This window comes from Lytechinus pictus, unplaced genomic scaffold, assembly GCF_037042905.1.
Source record: "Lytechinus pictus isolate F3 Inbred unplaced genomic scaffold, Lp3.0 scaffold_29, whole genome shotgun sequence".
NCBI lineage: Eukaryota > Metazoa > Echinodermata > Echinoidea > Temnopleuroida > Toxopneustidae > Lytechinus > Lytechinus pictus.
Window position 1 is genome coordinate 10,034 of NW_026974149.1, and position 20,354 is coordinate 30,387.

Consider the following 20,354-nt stretch of genomic DNA (forward strand, 5'->3'; position numbering starts at 1 on the left):
ATCATGCATGGTTCATGGACTTTCTGATCGTGTTATTATCTTTCTTATTCGCGTTTTTAAAAAATGAGAAAAAATGTAATATTTTCCATTTTTTTTTTTTTCAATAAGTAAAACCTAGAAATTATAATTTCATGAACATTTCAACGAGCAAGTAACCTGATGAATTGTAGAGATACCAAGAAATTAAGAAGATAAAATGAAAGTTCAATGTTTACCCTTTTAAATGACATAGATATTGATGAAAATGAACGAACAGAAATAACAAAAAATAATGCTCTTTTGAATGAAATACTATTTTGGCTATTTAAGTTGCTTCCTCTGAAGAATACACACACAATTGAAAGCGTTCTTTTCCAAAAAAGGGCATCGTCTTCGATCAAGTGACCAATCACAGAACAGCTGTGTTCCCCACGCAAACACACACAGTAATATATCAGAACCCTATATCTTCAAAGTGTGGCCAACCGTAAACTTTCATTCGTGTAGTCTTCAAAATAAGACCCTGTGCTTTTTTTATTCGTAGTGTAACAAACAAAGTTATTGCCAGTCAGAAGAAGACAAAATATGAATTTAAAGATGATATATCAAAATATAAAGAGGGATCGGACAGATTCACTACTAACAAGTTTCGGGTATAAAATCCCACAAAATGATATGGGCGTTCTTGGCAAAGTACAAAAAAGCAAGAAAAAAAACCCGTTTATTTTTCGTGAATCAAAGAAGAGGAAATGCAGATCAGTTACAAACAGAAAATCAATACAAATTTTCAAAAAAGAAAATATGCCTATTTGTTCTGTATTACCGGTCTGACCAATGTAGCCACCTGTTAACATTCTCCGCGACTACATGCTTTTGTTCATGCCACTAAGTCATGAACAATAGATGCCCAGACTCTCTTTCACGAGGAATCTCTAATCCGCGCTCCCTCCTGACCTATTATCTAGGAGAGCAATTTAGCACAGGATGTTCTTAGAAATCGGGGCTCACGCACGTCTTTTGATTTGACTATTCAATACTTTCAAAGGTTCCGATATTTATTTCTTTTTACATTTTACTTTTTTGTGGGTGACCCAGGTAAAAAGAAAACAATTAGCCCCCCCCCCCCTACATAAAAATCCGGCATCCACCCAGGGTCTCCCCAGCTCGTAGCACTATCCGTAGTAAAAACAGAATAATTTGTTCAGATAACATGATGTACAATATATAAAGGCCTTGTCACACCGCCCGAGCGTTGTTGGAGCGGAGAGAAAAAATCATCACCGCTCGCTACTGTTCACCATTTTCGATTTCGATTGTTTTTTTTTCTTCTGATTTTTGTTTTTTGTCTGATATCTATTAATGCATTAAATCAGTTGTCAATTCAATTTTTCTAGTGCTTGGAGGAAAAAAAAATTGAATAAACCTAATTTCATATAATAAAATACAAAAGAACAAATGAGGATGTGACATCATCAGCCCACCTAATGAATATTCATGACGACTGTTTTCACAAAATATTGCTAAACTTTAAAATTCAATAACTTTGTTATTTTGTTATCCGATTTTGATGAAATTTTTCAGTATTTTGCTCAGTGAATTATGCTCTATTTATAAAACTATAAATACTTTCAGCCCAGACATTCCCTTTAATAATAAGAAGGTGAAGGAGAAGAATAATGATAATAATAATTACAATAACAATAATGATAATAATGATTATGATAATAGTCATACTAATAATGATAATAATAATAACAATAATAAATGAATAAATAAATAATGAGTGTGATGATTGTAGTGCGCAGACAAGAGTTGGAAATGTCAGCCTTCTTTACTCATATATTCATAGCGAGAACAATTTTTTGAGAATGCTAAAAACAAAGTATAAGACCTTTCCCCCGTCCCCCCCCCCCCCCGAAAAAAAAAAAATCTTCCACAAATCGTGCACATTTTCAGGCATAAAAAAGCCTTGACACAAGAATACTACCATACCGGCCTGCAAAAGACCCGATCGATAGCTCATGAATATTCATATGACAATAGCTAATGGGTGAGTAGTGTTGGGTGAGGAACATCGTACCGCTCTGTCATTGGTCAATTCCGAGCTGAATGCCCTCGCACATTCGCCTTTGCTCTGCCCATAGAAGTACGTGTATTGCTACACACAACCGTTATATCACACGTGTCTATAGGGGAAATCTTAATTCAGATCGCGGCAATACCTGAAATCAACTCTTCAAAATAATGATGCAAAAATACAATTTTACTCAAACCATGTAAACCACTATTTTTTATATGATAAAATGAATTGTGAATTCCTTGCCAGTATAACAACATAAAAAACACAGAACATGGTGTTGATTTTCTGGCTGTAAAATTGGTTAAACAAAAAAAAGTTACTTGGGCACATATACGTGCCAATGGCATTAGAGGCCTAAGGGCACAAATAGCTGCCAATGGCTCTTAAAGAGTTAAACAAAAGCTTAATTGAGGTCTTATCCAAATGTACAAAAGTTCTTCTTATAATACCAAGCAGTCTATTAGACTTTGACACCACTTTGGAAATGTGCTCCTTGAAAGAAAGACGTGAGTCTACCTGAACTCCTAAATCTCTCTCACTCTCACATTCACGTAGAACAACCGATTGCGAACCTTTGGTCATATGATACTCAGAGTCAGACCTACTTCTTCCAATCTTCAAAACAGTACATTTATCTGGGTGAAAACGTAGCTGCCACTTCTCAGCCCAGGCCTCAAGCTCAGTCAAATCATCTTGCAATTTACCAGTGGCCCCTGGAACATCAGAACGAACATACAACTTAGTATCATAACTTTGAAAGTTTATGGATCTAGTTCATGAAACTTGGACATAAGGTTAATCAGGTAATAGTGAACACCCTGCCTGAGTTTCAGGTCACATGACCAAGGTCAAAGGTCAATGGACTTTGGCCATATTGTGGGTATTTGTTGAATATCCATCATAACTCTTGTAAGTATATTGGTCTAGTTCATAAAACTTGGACATAAGAGTCCTCAAGTATCACCGAGCATCTAATGCGAGTTTCAGGTCACACGACCTAACACAAAAGTCATTTAAGATCATTGAACTTTGGCCGTTTTAGAGGTAATTATTAGATTGCTGTCATAACTTTCAAAGTTTATAGATATAGTGTATAAAATGTGGATATAGGGGTAATCAAGTATCACTGACAAGTCTAGGTCACATGATCAAGGTCAAATGTCAATGAATGTATCCTTATATCAATGTTGTTTTTTGTGAACAATTATTTCATAGTAGTTTTCAAAGTCAGCACTGCTGCTATATCAAATTGTGTGATGCAGGTGAGACAGCCAGTTCAATTTATTCAAAAAATATGTCAATGTTACCAGAATCTTAACATGTCTGTGTTGTGACACATAGCATTGGTGTATTTATCCTTTAAAATGAACTTTTCAAAAGCATTCTGACCCCATGTAATTTATTTCATGGGTTTAGCTTTTTGACCTTTGAGGGTCATTTTGGGTATTTTAGCCATAACTGACCATTCCCGCAGTTTTGCATGATAAACTCTGCACATAGGTAGGAATTTAAGGTCTTCAGCATGTTTTATCTTTCTTTATAAACTGGGATTTTGTAGATTGCGATTTTGTTTTCATTTGTAATTGTTAAGAATGCTACAAAGAATATAACCCTAAAAGGACTGGGGGGCCACGATGCCCCCCCCCCCCCCCCATCAACGCTTTGCATGATATTTCCAAAACGCAAAAAATATAGCACAGTGAAATTATATGACTTTTTTCTTCAAAGTCTTGCAACACCAAACACCAAATTTGTGACATACAGGGTATAGCATTGTGACGCCGCATGACTTTTTACGAGACAATGTCATGCTGAAAATGGCTCATTTTTATACTTTGTGTACAAAGTTTATTGGAGATGAAATTCATCAAAGGGTGATTTATTTTTCATTCTAATTTCTCTGCACAATTGATTTAGTGTTTAATTCAGTTTTTAAATGGTCTGTAATAATTTCCATAAAAAAAGTTTGATTCACCGACCCCATAGGCTGAAAGGGTGATGTCTCATATCACAAAAATGCATTCTTGCCTGTCAGCAGTAGCTTACCTTCTTGCAATAGAGGCTATTGCATATGTAAATTGGATTCTTTGTACAGATAAATTTTAAATGTTGTCCACATAATTTATGTATGCGGGAGATAAAATTATCTGATCTACCTTTGGATTGATGGGCTCATAGGTAAACGGTAATGTGTAATTATATAATATTTTATTAACAGATCCTGAGGTGGAAGGTCTCACCCTGGAGGATTTCTTGCAGTTTTTCTGTGGGGCAAGGTGCATCCCGCTAGGTGGGTTTGACATGGTACCGACCATCAAGTTTCACAACAACATGCTACCTCACCTTTCGACTTGAGCTACAAATCAATCGCAAGTGTGCTGGAGCCGAGGCATTTATAAAGGATATGGTGTTCGGTCTTAAGAATGCGCCTGGTTTTGGACAGGTTTAACTGGATTTCATTGAGTGGAAGTGGTTTGGATACACCATCTCTAAAGTCATGGAAAGGAATTATGAAGGTGGATAGATGTGGAAGTGAATTAGAGAAAAGTGTAGGGTAAAGAATAAGAATTTATTTAAAAAATGAGAGTAATCATTAAAAAGATGGGTTGTAATCCTGAAAGTAGTGGAAAGGCCGAGATGTAGTCACAGTGACAGGCTTGAGTAAAAGGCTGATGGAGAGGTGAGAGAGGGCGAGTAGACAAGAGAAGCTTGCTTGAGTCAGAGTGGAGTTTCAGGTGTACAATAAACCACTGCTGTGATTATTCATACCACCATGCAAGTCTTCAAATATACTTCACATCTTCATTGTATTTCAAATTGTTATGCCTCTTCCAAACATCATTTTGGTTTCGAGTCATCCATTCATTTGAGATCTGCAGTCATATTTTTATATTTACTTAAGTGCCAATGACCATGCATTTCTTTCTTGCCCACCAGAGGTGAAGGCGAGACTAAGGGATCCAAATGTCAGCCCTTCACAAACATGATAGCAACTCCGCAATCTATCTTCCTTTTTCAACCAAACTTGGATGGTAGATGTCCTTAAGGAACCTGCATGTAATGCTGCAGTTGGAGGTCACATGTTAAGGTCATTTGAGGTCAACATTAAAGTTTATGTGCAAGACTCTTTATGTCACATGTCACTTTTCACCCAAACTTGGGCTGTTCTTAAGAGATCTGCATGTCATGGTGCAGTCAGAGGTCACATGGTAAGGTCAAAGGTCTTTTTCAGGTCGGCATTAAAGCTAACGTGCAAGACTCTTATGACACATAACTCCGGAACCATAAGTCACTTATGAACCAAACTTGGGTTGTAGCTGTCCTTAAGAAAAAACCCTGCATGTTGTGTTCATAGGTCACATGGTAACGCAGAAGGTCATTTTTAGGTCATTATTATGACAGAACTCCGCAACTTTCCGTCACTTATGAAGCAAACTTGCTGTACTTAGGAGACCTGCATGTTATTGTGCTCATGGTAAGGTCAAATCTCATTTGAGGTCACCATTAAAGTTAATGTGCAAGACTCTTTATGTCAAAATGGTATTCCATCCCAGTTATTTTACAATGTACTTTTGATATAATCATGTTGCATGCCTTAGCAAATCAGAATATTTTTGGTTACCATCACAAGTATGTGAGAGACAACCTCGCTTCTGCCTTGTATTATTTTGCTTGGTAGACTTTGGACCAAAATGTAAATTTGATAATTCATTTTTATTTGTTGTCAAATTATTTTATGTTTTTTGTGTATCAAACCATAATCGTTGAAAAAGGACACAGAACTTCATCTTTGATATTTTTTTAACAATACTTGTGTTGGAATTCATTGTCACCAAAGAGTCAAAGTATTTAAAGTTTATAGGAAGGTAATAATTCGGGGCCGGAATTTTGCTGCTACAAGTATTTCAATATAACGTGTTTGTTAAGACAGTGTGCTTTCATTATTTCAGGGATCGGGATTCATGGTCTATCTCTGATACAGACCTATCTGCAAATTTCTTGCCAAAGGTGTCAAGGATTTCGAATCAAATTGTTTATGCAGACTTTTGAACTTTCATTTTTTTGGTAAGATAGACTTACAAGACCAAGATGCAACTCTTCAGGATAATCCAATATTATTTGTTGTCAAATAAATTTATGATATGTATCAAACAAGAACCTTTGTAATGGACACAGAACTTCATCTTTGTTAATTATTATATTTAGTGGATCACATGCTACATGTACAAATAAATGTACCCAAGGGAGATATATTGATATAAGTGAATTCACTAGAAAGGTACTATATTGCTGTTGTGTAAGAAGGTATTTATAGAGGACACAGGTGTGTTACCATAAAGATACAGGTGAAGGTGTAACTGGTGCTCTTGCATTTTATCAAGTATCTAGTTCACAAAGTGACAATACTGGGTTATCAAAAGTTGCAGTTCAATTGAAATTGTTCTAATTTACTAAGAACTTCATAGATGACTGAAATTAAATCTTGCCAGAGATGGTGCTTAGGGAGCTTGTCAAAAGTCCATGCACCGTTCTTGATCGTTTTTACCGCATCCGGGTTTTCGCTTCGGCTTTCCCGCCCAACGTTCCCTTGTCTTCAAAGGAACGGCCGCCATCAAAGGCCCATTGATGCCACCGTTCTTTTGTTCGTCTTTCCTGCAAGTCTTAATTTCTGTCGAAAGACCGAAGAATCTATTCTAAATAGCTCCCTCTACGACCAAAACAAAGGCGTGCCTATATATTTACTGTCGGATCGGAGAGTTCGGGTCACTGTGGTTCGCATCTATAATGGAAGTTCGGGTGCATTCATAAAGCCACGGTAGCTCAATAAAAAATCACGCACGTGTCATAAATCGTTACTGATCTTTCGAATTTGCTGCAATAACCATGAAAACCTTTTTTTTTTTTGCAATTGGAAGAGAGTCAATTCAGGATGTTTTAGGTGGGAAAATAAGATTCCACACATTTTCGTTTCGTACGCCCAAGCCATTCGTAGAAATGGAAAGATGAAATGACTATGACCGGAACAGCTTGGCACTATTAGGCACAGATAGATCAACGATTTATTAGAAACTGTAAGAGATAGTTTGTTCAATTTTTGGACGGGCAACCATTTCCCCAGGATAACATATTGTCTCAGTCTTAAATTTCCTTATCTCCTTGTTTTAAAGAAGCGGGACCAAAAGAGAAGATGAAAAGAGGAAGAAGAAAACTAAGAAGGATAGGGAGAGAAAAGGAAGGGAAAACAGAGAGATAATAAAAAAATAATATTGGGGTGGAGGAAGAGGAAGGGTGAAAAAAATATGGAGGAAAAACAGTTGAACGAGAAAAAAACTAGGAAATTTGAGAGGGGAAGAAATTTAGGATCGACAATCAACGGGAGAGGGGGGACAAATTGGAATATGGAAATGGATAGAGACAGAAAATAAGGGGAAAGAAGAAGAGAGAGCTGGTGGACGATGGGGGGGGGGGGGGGAGAGAGAAAAAAAGGGGGAAAGGGAAAGAGTGAAAGGGGAACAGAGGGGAAGACTTGCAGTGGCGGAGGCTGGATGTGTGAAAAGGGCTAAATTTTCCAATAAAATTTGATTTCATACCTATCACATCACAATCATTTTAGGGCCATGCTCATATAACCAAGGAGATATCATCTCCTTGATATAATATAGTACTCAAGAATGGAATGGTGACATGAACTTTTCTGACCGGGATTTACCAATATAATTATAAACTTAAAAGCTTTAAATCATCATCAAGAAGGAATGTAAGCGGACAAAATTCAGTTAAAAAATAAGAATAAACTAAATGGGAGGCTTACAAGTTGCATAAATTGTGTGTGATTTTTATTTCATCAAAAAGTATGTTTCTTGGTATTATTCATTGAATGTGTGACTTTCGTAACGTTCAGTATTTTTCATTTGTCATAATCACCAAGGCTACCACTACCACATTCACCATCACCGCCACCACCACCATCATCATCATCAGTGTTGATTATCATCACTATCATCAGCAGCATCATTATCGTCAGCAGCAAATCATCTATGTCATTATCATAGTTATTGAAATTAGGATCATTTTGGTAAGGAAATAATGAAAGGGACTGAAAAAAAAAGGTTGTAGCGGGAAGGGAAGGGGATGAATTTGTTCTAAAGTAAAAATCAATGTGAGTAGAATTAACTCTATGTTTTTATCTATATTGCAGTGATGGTAAAAATCAGTACAATACTAGGATGCCATGATGGTCAATAATTTAAACTTCAAATTTCAATACTTCACGTGTGAAGATATGGGGCCGTAAGCTTCAGGGTAATTATGTAGAATGATATTAAAGAGAAATTCCAGTAGTTGCAGTAAACACTGATTTCATGAGAAAGTCTGTAAAACCAGGCTTAATTGTCAGTATATCATCGTGGATCTAGATCTTGTACAGTTACATAAACTGAACTTTGTGAAATCTTGAAATCTACGCTGAAAAATGTTCAGACTCAACTTCCCCAACACAGATAAGCGCACGTGGGACAGTGTATAATTATTGCTTGGAGCGTCGGGCCCGACGCTAGCTCTTCCCGAATCCTGTGCTTATTTGCTGATTTCTCAGCAATTACACAATTTCTTCCAGAATCCTTTGGCACATGCGTTTTATTTATACAAACAGACACTTTGGTGGTCATTCATTGGATTCTGTACGAACTCATTTTGATATCGTTACCAAAACTAGCATTTACCTTTAACATTAGATCATTACTCTAAAATAGATGAAAGATAATTATTTATCATCTATATCAGGTTGTACACAACTGGCCTACAGCAAAAGCAAATGGGGCCATGATATAGTCTTCTCCAGCAAGAGAATTGAACGTTATTGACCTTTCAGGATTACCTGGCATTAATACTCATCGAACTGTTCTTAGTCATTGCCCAGGCATATGGTCATGAAAGAGCAAGATCACTCACCCGTGTAGAGAATCATTAATTGACAATGGCATGCTCAGCGGGTTCGCTATAGACCACAATACCTCTTAACGCGCGAAGCGAGTTAATGAGAGGTTATCTCAGGTCAGACTAGCTGGACAGCAACATAGCCCGCCAGCGGTACGTAACAGGTGTTTTACAAGGAAGGGGTCTGGTCAGGCGAATTCCTTTGCCCTGGCGGAGATATGTTGCGATGCCAAATATGGTATTTTGTCGGACTTCACGAGGAGGCGTGGCCAAAAAATGTTGCGTTGCGAATTTTGGTATTTTTCGGACATTACAAGGAGGCGTGGCTAAAAATGCTACGTCGCGTTAGCTGACGTGGTAATTTCGGGAGGGGGCAAAAGCCAATTTCTAACAAGTTAGCATTCTTCTTCGTGGAGTCGATTTGAAAGCATCTTCCGTCTCAATTCACCTGTCTTGTGCAACATACTTCCTGTATTTTTGTTATTCGTTCGTTGAACTCTTTAGTTGTGATCCTTCTAATTGTCTTTCTTACCCATTCTTATATCTTAAAGAACGCTTCGCAGTTGAGAATTTATTCTTTTATCTGGGAACATACCTGTATATTTGTGTTATATCCGTTTGTTGGACTTTTGAGCTGTTAGGAGTCACAGTTTGCTCTAAGGACTTTTCAATTTCGCCACCCCTGCATTATTCAATCATGCCCAAGGTTAAGCCAGGCAAAAAGTTCAGTCAGAGGAAGTCTACTCGTCGTTCGGTCCGAGATGCCGCCAGCCAGCCTTCTCCTGTCGACCTCGAGACAGACGTCGGCCAAGTTTTTACTTCTACGCAGAGCCCAGCTGCTGGAAGTTCGGCGTCGACAACCAACGGTGAGTTCGGGACAATGGGGGGCTCCTGGCCTCTTGTGACTTCTCCACAAGATCCGGTCATTCCCCAAATTCAATCCCAAGCTTCTCCTTCTATCCCTCCTGCCCCTGTAGTTGAGGGGCTTAATAGTCATGATAATTTTACACCAGCCCCCAACCCTCCTTTTCCTACGCTGTCTGCGCAGCCAGATATGCTTAGCTGTGTGTGTGATGATTTGGACGGGGAGGTGCCTTCCAGTGTTAAGGAGAAGATTTGGAAAGGTGAATTTGTAGAGTTAGGTGGATTACTAAAAAGGGAAAGCTTAAGTGAGGAAAGTTCCCAGTTGCAGGCCTTCAGCCTTTGTGCCACCGGGTCCGCTTTAATGCTTCGCCCCCAAAGCAAGGCTCCGGTGATCGCCAGCATAGAACAGTGGACATCTGCGTTCATTATTTACGCGTCTATATACTTGGAGCGACACTGTATGCGTGCGCGCGAGCTCCTCAAGTATATGGATATCGTTCGCTCTATTGTGCGTTTTGGGGGTTTCAATTGGCGGGCCTATGACATTCAATTTCGGTTACGTCAGGCCCGTCATCCACATCGTTCCTGGGCTGTCATAGACACCGAGCTATGGCTGACAGTAGCTTCGACGCCCGGTCGAGCAGCGTTTTCGTCTTTTGGGGGTAACCAGCCCTTTCGACCATACGACCGGTCGTTTCGGCGGGGTAGTTTCCCATCCTCAGGATATGCCAACAGACAAGGGGCAATTCGGGCCCCTGGCGCCGCGCCTGCCCCCTTCCGCTCCTCACCAGTCTGTTTCGCCTTTAACGCTGGGTCATGCCAACGCACCGCCTGTCGTTATGCTCACCGGTGCGGAAAATGCTCCTCAGCAGCGCATGGCTCACACGCCTGCAACTCTGCCGCTGCAATCGCCAAACAGAAGCCTAGCTCCAACTCCAATTGAACTTGGCAGCATGCTCCCATTTCTTAGACGGCACCATAATCAACATAATGCAGCTTTTCTGATTTCTGGTTTTAGGTTGGGTTTTTCATTGGGTTTCACAGGCGAGCGTCGCTCTGTGTTCTCGCGTAATTTGAAATCTGCTAGGGAGCATAGGGACATGCTGTTGGAGAAAGTTGGTAAGGAAGTTAGTTTAGGGAGAATGTCAGGTCCTTTCCAAGACCCGCCTTTCGATAACTTTCGCTGCTCCCCGGTAGGGCTCGTCCCCAAGCGAAATCCGGGAGAATTCCGTCTAATTCAGCATCTATCTTCTCCTCGGGGGGCTTCGGTTAATGACCACATTGATTCCGATTTATGTTCCGTGAATTACACTTCATTTGACAAGGCGGTTGATCTCGCTGCTCGCTTGGGAGCTAGTGCTCTCATGGGAAAAACCGATATAAAATCCGCTTTTCGCTTACTACCAGTGAATCCCTCCGATTTTGACCTTCTGGGGTTTTGCATTGATGGCGCGTATTACTTTGATAAATGCTTGCCAATGGGCTGCTCAATTTCATGTGCCCATTTTGAGCGTTTTAGCACTTTTCTTGAGTCATGTTGCCGTGAAATTGCGAATTCAGAGCAAATTTTGCATTATTTGGATGATTTCTTTTTCGTTGGCGCAACACGGCAGGAATGTCGTTCCTTGATGTATCATTTTAACTCTTACTATGCCAGGCCCAATACCCCTCTAGTGCCAGGGATATTCGAGGGAATCCTAAATTGACCGAAACGTAAGCAGAGACTGAGTTTTAAACGGTCATAACTCTTTACCCGTACGTTGTATAATCAAACCTTCTACACATGAAATGATGCATGGTTCATGGACTTTATGATCATGTTATTACCTTTCATATTTGCAATTGGAAAAAAATTAGAAAAGATGAAATATTTTACATCGTTTTTTTTCAATAAGTAAAACCTAGAAAATTATGATTTCATGAACATTTCAAAGAGTAAATAACCTGAGTAATTGTAGAGATACCAAGAAATTAAGAAGATAAAATGAAAGTCCAATGTTTACCCTTTCAAATGACGTATCTATTGATGAAATTGAACAAACAGAAATATGAAAAAAAATGCTCTTTTGAATGAAATACTATTTTGCTATTCAAGTTATTTCCTCTGAAATACGAGAGGGTTTATACACACGCAATTGAAACCGACCTTTTCCAAAAAAGGGCATTGTCGTCGATCAAGTGACCAATCACAGCACAGCTGCGATCTCCACGCAAACACACACAATAATATATTAGAGCCATGCATCTTCACAGTGCAGCCAACCGTACCCTTACATTCGTGTAGTCTTCAAAACAAGACCCTGTAATTTTTCAGAATGCGCGGTATTCCGCAACAACCGATTTGGGGGAAACAAAATTACTAGTGCAGAGTAAATTTTATGTCATTTAAATTCTTGTCAATATTGTCGTAATGCAAAACATGTTTTAGAAAAATCGTAACCTGGATACGATATGTGTGCGATGCACTCAACTATATACTGTTTTGGATAATGTAGGCGATTTCTATCCAGTGTCGGCAACAAACATTTGCGACCCACTCAACTATCGTTCTAAAGCATGAATCAGTGTAAAGTTTGGTCATATTTTGTCAGGGTCGCAAAAAATATTTTGAAATATGATCATATCTGATCTTTGTAGCCGCATCTAGGAAAGGATATTAATCTGGGCCAACTATGCATCTCGTACATGCCAAGGAATGGACAATAGATGCCGGATATTCTTTTTCGTGTGGAAAATTTAATGCAATATAAATATGGAAATATAATGACAATTTTAGACAAGAAAAGGGCCTCATTGCATATTATGTCTTTGAATAATTGATTATTTTCAAATTTTGGCTTCATTCATTCTGCGAGCGAGCATACGTAGCAAGCGGTTTGAATATTTAAAAAAATGTCTTCGTTGACATGCCAGGAAGCCCAATGGGATTTCTATTTGATATAAAATCGTAGCTAAACAGTGAAAGAACGATAAACATAACAGGTAACATTCACTCTGTAAACATTTCATGATGGGGGTGAAATATTGATTATATCTGCTTCGGTATTAAAAATAATAATCTTCGACCAAAGTAGCCACCTGTCTGATAGCGACTACATTTTATTGTTCATGCCACCAAGTCATGAACAATAGATGCCCAGACTCTCTTTCATGAGGAATGTCTAATCCGCGCTCCCTCCTGACCTATTATCGAGGAGAGCAATTTAGCACAGGATGTTCATAGAAATCGGGCCACGCGCGCGTCTTTTGATTTGACAATTGAATACTTTCAAAGGTTCCGATACAAACAATAACTTTTCTCTCCGTTGAGATCAAGATTAAAATTCCTCTGTCTCTTTCCCCAACACCTTCCATTGACTTATTGCCATTAAAATACATAATTTTTATTCAAATATTTGTTTTGACTTTAAGACATTTAGCATCGACAATATGCGTCAAATTTCCTGTAATCTAAATGATGATGATGATGATGATGATGATGATGATGATGATGATGATGATAGGGATGATGGTAAAGATGGCATGGATAATGTCGAGAATGATAACAAGAAATCACGGGGAAAACAACACACCTCCGCCACCACGACCACCAGCACAAACACTGGCATCGTTACTTCCACTTATCAAAAGCATAAAGAAAAACAAATAGTTTAAAATAATTAAATTTACTTGTAGCTGAAGCCTATTTTGCATATTTAGAAATAAAGGATAAAGATGAGATTTAAGAAATGTATAGGCTATAGTCCTTGACAAATCAAAAATACAGGAAATTGAAAGATAAAAGAGGAAACAGAAATAACGAAGCAATGGGGTGTGAAGGTAGAAATTACTAACAATTTGTAGAAATTTAGATCTTTATAATTTGTCGAACCTTACGATTGTTTATTCAAATAATATGTTTGTAATGGATTAAAGCTATTGCTTTGGACAATATCAGAAATTATATTTTCTACACCTCTTTATTTGTGATATTTATAATTACCCCGTCATTAAAAATATCAATCTAGTCAGGATTAATTTTACTTCCCCTTCCCTGAAATAAAAAATGAAATGAACATTATTTGCTGTTCAAATGATATATAAGTGCCACCACTAAATTTTATACCGTGCATTGTCAATATTTTATTCATGCGGTAGGATTTATGCACAATCAACATACTCGATATGTTAGTACATTTCACATTTCCAATTATCAAATTTGCTTGATTTTTTTTTTTTTTCATTTAGTAGTAGTTATCGAGTTTATGCTACCAGATTTGGCATATGAGCTCAGCGTGTAGGGGAATATACCCATTATCTTTTTGCTGGCAAAAAGGGAGAAACAAAAGAAAGCGGATCATCGGAAGAAATTATACATTAATATAAATTATTTCTCGCTAATAAAACAAATGAGGAAGAATGGAAAAAAAACGCATTACGGAAAATGCATGACATTCACAGAATTTTGTAAATAAAAGATCATGGAAAGTGCGTTTACTCGCTCGATTCGCTCACTCACATTTTTCTTTTTTTTAAATCTTCCTTACACCCATCATATTTTTTACTTCACCCTTGTTTCATTGGCAACATATATTTTGTTAATGATCAAAATAATATTTAGGTTTCTTTCCGTAACAGATGCAAATTTGATGTTTATTTTTTCCACCAAACTTGGTACGTAATTTGGTGTTGTTATCAAATTTGCTTGATTCATTTTTTTCATTTAGTAGTACATGCTATCAGATTTGACATATGAGCTCAGCGTGTAGGGGAATTTACCCATCATCTCTTTGCTGGCAACATAAAATCATAATTATTTCATTATTTCATACTTGTGTGAATAATATGTCTCCCTTATAATGAAATAAGTTGCAGCAATAAATATCTAATGCATTAAATCAGTTGTCAATTCAATTTTTCTAGTGCTTGGAGGAAAAAAATTGAATAAACCTAATTTCATATAATAAAATAAAGAGGAACAAGTGGAGATGTGACATCATCAGTCCACCTAATGAATATTCATGACGACTGTTTTCATGAAATATTGATAAACTTTAAAATTCAATAACTTTGTTATTTGTTATCCGATTTTGATGAAATTTTCGGTATTTTGCTCAGTGAATTCTGCTCTATTTATAAAACTATAAATACTTTCAGCCCGGACCATCCCTTTAATACTAAGAAGAAGGTGAAGGAGAAGAATAATGATAATGATAATAATAATTATAATAACAATAATGATAATAATGATTATGATAATAGTAATACTAATAATGATAATATTAATAATATTAATAACAATAATAAATGAATAAATAAATAACGAGTGTGATGATTGCAGTGCGCAGACGAGAGTTGGAAATGATAGGCTTCTAGTTCTTTACTCATGTATTTATAACGAGAAAAATTTTGTGAGAATGCTAAAAACAATGTATAAGACCTTTGCCCCCCCCCCAAAAAAAAAAAAAAAAAAAAAAAAAAAATCTCCCCCAAACCGTGCACATTTGCAGGCAGAAAAAAGCCTTGACTCAAGAATACTACCATACCGGCCTGCAAAAGACCCGATCGATAGCTCATGAATATTCATGTAACAATAGCGAATGGGCGACTAGCGTTGGGTGGGGAACATCGTACCGCTCGGTCATTGGTCAATTCCGAGCTGAATGTCTCCGCACATTCACCTTTGCTCTGCCCAGAAGTACGTGTATTGCTACACACAACCGTTATATCACACGTGTCTATAGGGGAAATCTTGATTCAGATCGCGGCAATATCCGAAATCAATTCTGCAAAATAATGATGCAAAAATACAATTTTACTCAAAAAATGTCTATGTAAACCACTATTTTGTATATGATAAAATGAATCGTGAATTCCTTGCTAGTATAACAACATAAAAAACAGAGAATATGGTGTTGATTTTCTGGCTGTAAAATTGGTAAAAAAAAAAAAGTTATTTGGGCACGTATACGTGCCAATGGCATTTGAGGGCTAAGGGCACGTATAGCTGCCAATGGCATTTAAAGAGTTAAGGCGATGTGCGAGGTTTTTGGCGTCCCGATAGCGGAGGAGAAGACTGAGGGGCCCGTTCCCACTATCATATTTTTAGGGCTTGAAATCGACGCGGTTGAGCAGAGAGTTCGGGTACCCAAGGAGAAAGTAAACGTGTTACAGGCAATGCTCATTGATTTTGTTAAGAAAGATAAGCTCTCGTTGCGGCAGTTGCAGTCGCTAATTGGCAGCCTTAATTTCGTGTGTAAAGCCGTGGCTCCCGGAAGAGCCTTCCTAAGGAGACTTATCGATCTTACTAAAGGGGTCCGCACCCCAAACCACCGGATAAGGCTTTCACGCGGCGCAAAAGAGGACATGCAGGCCTGGCTTACGTTTCTGTCCGATTTCAATGGCACAGTTATGTTTTCACACTCAACATGGGTAACTAATGCTCATTTTCAGTTCTTTACTGACGCTGCGGGTAGCATTGGCTTTGGTATATCCTTCCAGGATAAGTGGGCTCAAGGGAAATGGCCAGCTGAAATACTGGAGAAGAATTATTCCATCGCTTTTCTAGAGCTTTTCCCAATAGTAGTCGGTATACGTATGTGGGGGGCTCTTCTAGCTAATTCTAATGTCTTATTTTGGTCAGATAATCAAACAGTTGTTCATGTTGTTAATTCCTTAACTTCGAAATGTCCTAGTGTAATGAAACTGGTTCGTTTGCTTGTAGTTCTTTGTTTGGATCATAATATTATGTTCAAAGCACGTTACGTGCCAGGCTCTCGCAATGAAAAGGCTGATGCCCTCTCTCGTTTTCAGATGGACAGGTTTCGCAGGTTAGCACCAGGCGCAGATCTGGCTGGCAGCAAGCTTCCCGCCCATCTTTGGAGCAGCTTCATATAGAGAGAGAGCATCTGTTGTTTTCTTCGCGGGCGCCCGGCACTCATCATACTTATAGGAACGCTTGGTCTGTGTTTAAGCAGTTTCGGCTGCAATATCATTATGATATAAGTATACGTCCTGACGTTGAGCAGGTCGCTCAATTTATTGCTTATCTCTCCTGGAATGGGTATGCGGGGGCAACAATAAGTACATATATATCAGGCCTGGCTTTTACGATGCAAACATCGGGTTGGCCTGATGTGACTGACGCGTTTGTAATCCGGCGGCTGGTAGACGGGTGCAGGCGGAAAAATGCTCGCCGTGATACCCGGTGTCCCATAACCCTGCCTATTCTCAAATCCATCCTAAATTCATTGACTCACGTATGCGTTAATACGTATGATCTGGCATTGTTTCGGGCTGCCTTTCTAATCGCTTTCTTTGGTTTTCTTCGAGTAGGGGAGTTCACGTCTCGATCTAGACATGAACCCGTTCCTTTATCAGAAAAAGATGTTATTATTCAAGGGATGGGTAATCAAGCAAAATTGCGCATTGTGATTGCGAGGTCTAAAACAGATCAAACTGGACGTGGATGCTCGATTTTAATTCCACAGAATGTTGTTTCGTATGTATGCCCACTTCGCGCTGTAAATGATTACCTCGCTCTGCGGAGCTCGGTCGGCTCTGCCTTTTTCCGTCACTTTGACTGGTCACCCCTAACGAGGCACCAATTTGGCCAAGTTTTAAAGCGTGCCATTAGTTTTTGCGGGCTACCCGTTGCTCATTTCTCTTCCCATTCTTTCCGTATTGGGGCGGCAACTTCTGCAGCCATGGCAGGTATTCCCGATGTTTGCATTCAAAATATGGGGCGCTGGGCTTCCAACACACACAGATTGTATATTCGACAACCTCTCCCCCCTTAATTTAAGCAATTTTGCCAGTTATTTATCACCCTTCTATGTTTAATACCAGTTTGTGCACAATTTAATATCGACCTAATGTTTATTTGTTTTTGTTTTTTGACAACCCCTAACGAGCAGTAAATATTAACCTTACTCTCTCTCTCTCTCTCGCTTGTTGCCATGGTGACGCAATGGTTATCTTACCCGTTAATAGTTCCATGGGCGCAGGCAGAATTGCTCGCCCACTGTTAGTAGATTGTGGTCTTTGCTACACTTATCGTGTTTATGGTAACTATGTACCCCCCCCCTTTTTAGAATGTACAATTGGTGCCGCTGTTTCTTTCCTTTTCTCTCTTCCATGTGCAGTTATTTGGGGTCTCAACGTGGGTTGTGTCAGCATTCCACGGAATCGTAAGAGAGGAAGGGGACAATTCACGTTTCGCTGACGCGGGCAGTCCCGCTCTAGTTGGGGGCGGGCCCTCACTACTCGACACGTGGCCGGGTCCTAAAACTCAATACATCCGCGAACAGGAGAACACTTGATTTCTTTGTCGCGGAGCGAAATCACTAGAGTAACAGCTGTTTTACCTCCGTCGAGGACTCGCTGGCTCGGACGTCGCGAACAGTTGGAACTTTTTTATGAGCAGATGTTATGACCTGAATACCTTATCCAGAACTCACACGTGGTATCATCAGATCTCACGTCCTTACTACAAACTTCACTATTTAGTTACTAAGCCCCGCCCCCCCCCCCCCCCCCGCCTCTCCTTTATCTTAGGGCACTAGACTCTTCGCAAGTGGACTGAATGAGCATGAATCCTCCTAGATGGTTTAATTGTGCGTCCCTGTTCGTTTAATGCACCCCCCCCCCTTTTCCCAGCTTCTTAGCGTGGACATCGTAAATACAGCATGGTTTGAACTATTGGCATCATATTGTGTTGTGGCGGCGGGCTGACGATGAGTCATCCCGTTTGGCGGCATTCCATTTTTTGCCACAACACATTATGATTCTTCACTTATTTTGGGCTTCCTGAGATAATATTTTTCATTTATTTAGACCAATTTCGTATATTCCACTCCTCATGTTATAATGTGAACGGGGCTTGGTTCGTCACCCGATTTGGATGAGGCCACCAGCGAATTCCATTTCGGACCGAACATTAACGTTGCCTCGTTCACATTCTAGTTCAGGGCCGTTGGTGGGGCTTCTGAGCACTAGTTTCTGTTTTAAAAGTTTTCCTGCATAAGCTCGTGTTGCAAACGGGAATCTTTGCTTCGTAGCTTTGCAGATGGAATTTTACGTTGCCCACATTTGGCCAACATGACAAACTGGTGTCTTTGTCATGAATGTGGATGGACTGTTTTAATTGTCAATTGAGGAGATTGGTTTAATAACTTTAATTTTTCGCATATGACACATCTCAGGAGGCTTTACGTTTATATTATTATGTTTTGATTGTTGCATTATATTATGTTGGCTTTATTTGACAACACATCATTTTACATTTTGGTATACATCATTTGGAAGATGCTTTTCAGAAACAATTTTTATTAAACTCCACGGAAAATGCATTTACTCGCCTCTCGTGTATTTTGTCTGGGTTGAGATAATACCTCTTAACGCGCGAAGCGAGTTAATGAGAGGTTATCTCAGGTCAGACTAGCTGGACAACAACATAGCCCGCCAGCGGTACGTAACAGGTGTTTTACAAGGAAGGGGTCTGGTCAGGCGAATTCCTTTGCCCTGGCGGAGATATGTTGCGATGCCAAATATGGTATTTTGTCGGACTTCACGAGGAGGCGTGGCCAAAAAATGTTGCGTTGCGAATTTTGGTATTTTTCGGACATTACAAGGAGGCGTGGCTAAAAATGCTACGTCGCGTTAGCTGACGTGGTAATTTCGGGAGGGGGCAAAAGCCAATTTCTAACAAGTTAGCATTCTTCTTCGTGGAGTCGATTTGAAAGCATCTTCCATCTCAATTCACCTGTCTTGTGCAACATACTTACTGTATTTTTCCCTCCTCCATCCCCTTGTCACCCCCACTAATTTTCAACGTCAAGATGTTTTGTTTCATGTTATTCATTCTAACCTGAATGTGAGCTTCGGGCCTTAAGCCTGGTCGCACACCCAAAGTGGGCCGCAAGGTAATTCCATCCAACCTGTTCACCTAATTTTGGATACCTTTTTGTATTTTACTTTGGTTTACCAGTTTAGTTAATTTATCATCAGGTGTTCAGGGGGGTGTTTTCGCCCTTGCTGGAGCTCGGCCTTTTCCTATCACATTATGATTCTTCGCTTATTTTGGGCTTCCTGAGATAATATTTTTCATTTATTTAGACCAATTTCGTATATTCCACTCCTCATGTTATAATGTGAACGGGGCTTGGTTCGTCACCCGATTTGGATGAGGCCACCAGCGAATTCCATTTCGGACCGAACATTAACGTTGCCTCGTTCACATTCTAGTTCAGGGCCGTTGGTGGGGCTTCTGAGCACTAGTTTCTGTTTTAAAAGTTTTCCTGCATAAGCTCGTGTTGCAAACGGGAATCTTTGCTTCGTAGCTTTGCAGATGGAATTTTACGTTGCCCACATTTGGCCAACATGACAAACTGGGGCCCGTTTCATAAAACATTTGCCGCAGCGGCAACTCCCATTTTCTGCGGCAAATCTGTGTTTCTGCGGCAAATCTCAAAACAGCGGCAAGTTTCCATTTCATAAAACTTTGCCGCAGATACTT

The 20,354-nt window shown here is 39.3% G+C and overlaps 2 protein-coding genes across 2 annotated transcripts; both read left to right on the forward strand.

Annotated features, from left to right (window-relative positions):
• Positions 1–9,113: 9,113 nt before the first annotated feature.
• Positions 9,114–16,720, forward strand: LOC135158087 (uncharacterized). Its single transcript, XM_064115371.1, has one exon. The coding sequence runs from the start codon at positions 9,693–9,695 to the stop codon at positions 10,800–10,802; it is 1,110 nt and encodes a 369-aa protein (XP_063971441.1). The 5' UTR covers positions 9,114–9,692; the 3' UTR covers positions 10,803–16,720.
• LOC135158088 (integrase/recombinase xerD homolog) lies at positions 16,633–19,188 on the forward strand (the record flags this gene model as incomplete). The annotated part of the gene is made up of 1 exon (XM_064115372.1): positions 16,633–19,188. A coding segment is annotated over one exon (1,005 nt), but the record flags the coding sequence as incomplete, so codon positions are not given.
• Between the last annotated feature and the right edge of the window lie 1,166 nt (positions 19,189–20,354).

Bases quoted from the DNA above. Each gene is read 5' to 3' on its own strand.
- LOC135158087 (XM_064115371.1), top strand. From the start codon at position 9,693: ATGCCCAAGGTTAAGCCAGGCAAAAAGTTCAGTCAGAGGAAGTCTACT.